The sequence below is a fragment of the Solanum tuberosum genome, unplaced genomic scaffold, assembly GCF_000226075.1.
Source record: "Solanum tuberosum cultivar DM 1-3 516 R44 unplaced genomic scaffold, SolTub_3.0 scf00394, whole genome shotgun sequence".
In the NCBI taxonomy this organism is placed as follows: Eukaryota; Viridiplantae; Streptophyta; class Magnoliopsida; order Solanales; family Solanaceae; genus Solanum; species Solanum tuberosum.
In genome coordinates this window covers 138133-141601 of record NW_006239329.1, presented here as the reverse complement: position 1 = coordinate 141601, position 3469 = coordinate 138133, and the positions used below count along the sequence as shown (strand labels likewise).

The 3469-nt window shown below is 30.4% G+C and overlaps 1 protein-coding gene across 2 annotated transcripts in view; it reads right to left on the bottom strand.

Annotated features, from left to right (window-relative positions):
* LOC102594740 (protein IQ-DOMAIN 14-like) overlaps positions 1-2024 on the bottom strand; it is a 4737-nt gene extending 2713 nt beyond the window's left edge. The window contains exons 1-3 of one of the 2 annotated variants that reach the window (XM_015303074.1): positions 1734-2024; positions 1123-1321; positions 341-486 (exon numbers count right to left, since the gene is read on the bottom strand). In XM_015303074.1, the coding sequence (XP_015158560.1) occupies positions 341-486; positions 1123-1321; positions 1734-1991 (603 nt within the window). In that variant the 5' untranslated portion in view covers positions 1992-2024. The remainder of the gene's footprint in view (positions 1-340; positions 487-1122; positions 1322-1733) is intronic. The other variant, XM_015303075.1, reaches the window with a different exon arrangement.
* Between the last annotated feature and the right edge of the window lie 1445 nt (positions 2025-3469).

Genomic DNA, 3469 nt, shown 5'->3' with positions numbered 1-3469 from the left:
CCCAACCCCATCCTTTATTTTCTTACTAAACTTACTAAATTATTTTATCGCGGGCTAATTAATTAGTAATATAAAAATAGTAATTAATATAAGTACTATAGATTAAAATGCATCAATAATATTAAAACTATACACTAACAATCATGGAATATAACTTATACTTATTAAAAATCATACATGAATTAAGTTGTATACCGATTATATATGTTACATTATTAACATAATTTAACATGCGATCAGAACAAAATATTATAATCGACATCATTATATTGCGAAAAATATTTTTTTTCACCATCGATATAAAATATAGAGACAATTATAAAGGTATATCTATACATACCAAGTACCCTCTGAATGTTGTCTGAATGACAAGGATGGCACATTGTTGTTTAACTAAAATAGGAGGTTGTGTGAGCTGAGTGATATCTATAGTTGCTTGTGTTTTAGCAATTGCGACATCAGTGGCTATTGTAGAAGTTGTAGCGGCTGAGAAATTTAGAATATGAAATTTATGAGTAGATAAATAGAAAAATATAGAAAGAAAAATGATAATTGAATTAAAGAATGTGATTATTTTATAAGATCTACAATTGTTTATATTTAATCTACACATTTATTTATTATGCCTTTTTAATTCGACTTCAGAATTTACTCCAAAACTCTATGGTCAAAAGTAGCTTAGTTTGACTAGTCATGAAAGCTAAGTTGAATTAGATCAATTTAATATTTCAAAATCAAAATTTATATATTCAAAAGCTATAAATATAAAAGTACTATTAGTTACTCCTGATTTGTTTCATTTTACTTGGCCCATATCAAAAATAAATATTTCATTTTATCAAATCAAGAGAGTTCTTTTTTTCTCATACTATCCATAGTATTAAATAACTACGTAAAATAGTATACTAATTAAATTTAGAGTTCAAGAAAATCATTAATGAAGTCAGATTAGTAAATACATCTCTAATTAGTCAATATGGTACGAAGAAAGTACATTTTTTTCTCATATCTATAGAATAAAAAACTGTGTTGGTAAAAGTTTATAAATAATTTGGATCTCGAAAAATGAAAAGAATCACGTAAATTGAGACAAATAAAATACAAATACAGAATATGAACAACCTGATAAGCTAGATCCTCCCCTAGTTATAGCTACTCCAATTGCTCCTTTTTGCTTCAAATCAGCATTTTTTGGCAAAAAAATTGTAGCCAAATTTCCTTTGCTTGTTGTAGCTGCATTTTCTTGATCTTGATTGTGATGAATTAATGTTGTTTCGTGAACAGTAGGTTTTCGGAAGATCCATCGTCGTTTCCCCCTCTTCTACAAATAAAAAAAAATTGAAATTAGCTATGAACTTCGTTACTAGTCTATGGTTAGATTGTTATTCAAGGATAGAATTTATCCGTCGTTAATTTCTATATTTCTAGTAGTGAACTAATCAGCAAAATAACTCTAGATCTTCCCTCTATGTCTCGTAATGTTACTATCAAGAATTAGCAATGGACAATTTTTGTAGCTAAATGGAAAAAAAAATTGTGATTTCACATTTAATTTTTTGCTCTCCTGATGACTTGAACCTAGAATTTTAGAGTTGGAGGTGGAGGATATACATAATACTTTACATCTGAACAACCCCTCTTGTCTGCTAATTCTATTTAGCGATGAATTAGTTGCAAAAAAAAGATTATTGCTAGTGTAAATTAATTAACATGTTTATAATTAAGTAGTATACCTTTTCTTCTTCTTCTTGGTCATGAGCTTCTTCCCTTCTTCTAATACTTTTGATATCATTCTCTTTGATAGGTGATCTAAAAGCCTTCTTCATTAACCCTAACCAAGAAGGCCCACCAATTATACTCTTCCCTATGAAACATTTTGTTAGCAAACTTTCATCTTGTGTTACTAAACTTAGTTGATGATCATTTGTTGTTGTTGTTGTCCCTTGGCCTTGTGTTTGCTTGCTATATGAGGGGATATGTTTCTTCTTCATAATTTTGTTACAATATGAAAGCTTATTAAAAACATAAAATACTTTGATGTATATATATATATATATAAGTAAAGGTTAAAATACTTTCTCAAAAGATTGATTGCTTCGTTCTGAGGATAACATGTAGACGACCAGATACACTCTTAAATACATATACACGGGAGAGAAGCGAGCGACAGAGGGAGAGAGAGGGGAAAGAGGCGAGTGAGATAGGAGGAAACGAGCAAGAGAGTTATAAGTGTATCCCAGATACATGTGAATCATACTAGATACATGTATATGGAATACTAGATATATACATTCTGAAATATAGATATATATGGAGAGAGACGAGCGAGAGAGTCAGAGGCGAACCCAGATTTTGAAGATGCTAGATTCGAACCCAAGTCTCGCGGGTGGATCCTCTAGCTTGTACCAACAACACAATGACACTCTTATGCTTTTCATGGGTGCACTGTTCATTATATCTTAATTTCTATTAATTTCTCATGAAAAATATACATGATTTTTCCCAAAGTTAACGGGTGCACGTGCACCCCCACCTAGAGTGGTGGGTCCGCCTCTGGGGGGAGTTATTGTATCTCAGATACATGTGAATCCACTTGAATATAACGTATATAGAACAAATTACTCCTAATTTCAACCTCATGTATCTGAGATACATACATTTGGACATGACTGAAATCTAACTAATATTAATTCTAAAATGAAAACACCTGAGTACGTTCTAAATTAATGAGATTTATGTTATTTATTTTAATTTTAATTTATTTATCTAATTTTAATTTGACACAAAACAACGATAGCTTAAAAGAAAAAGAAAGGTGAAATCATACATTGTGGACATGCCAAAGACATAATGTTTGAACATGTCAGATAGTTGGATACAGCTACGTCACGAATTATGATTTATCGAGATAATTAAAAGCTGCAAAAAGCATATATTATATGGAATTGTTAGCTAGTGTTGGCCTTTTACTACTTTCATTTTCCTTTTTTGCATTCTTCTGGAAAAGACAACTGACTAGATTCTCTTTGGCTTAGCATGTCATTACAAGGGCTTGTTTGAACTTGAAAATGTATTTGTTTGTTTTTCGGGATCAACTTATGCCATTAATAAGATTTTAATGGACGTTTATGAAAAATTTCGGTCAAAAACAAGCCGTAATTTTGAATCATCAAAAATTCATGGACTATAGTACACGACAATCAGTAAATCTGGGTTTTCCTGCTTTGGGGCTCGTTTGAACTTGAAAATGCGTTTGTTTGCCCCTCGGGATCAACTCACGCCATTAATAAGGTCTTATCGGACGTCTATGAAAAATTTTGGTAAAAAATAAGCCGAAATCCCGAATCACCAAAAATATAATTGTGTGGTAATTATTTAGTGACAATAATATAATTGTTATTATTTTATATCTAATAACAATAAAAAAAATACAAATATTTAAATCAATATTCTGTATAACTATCGCTAA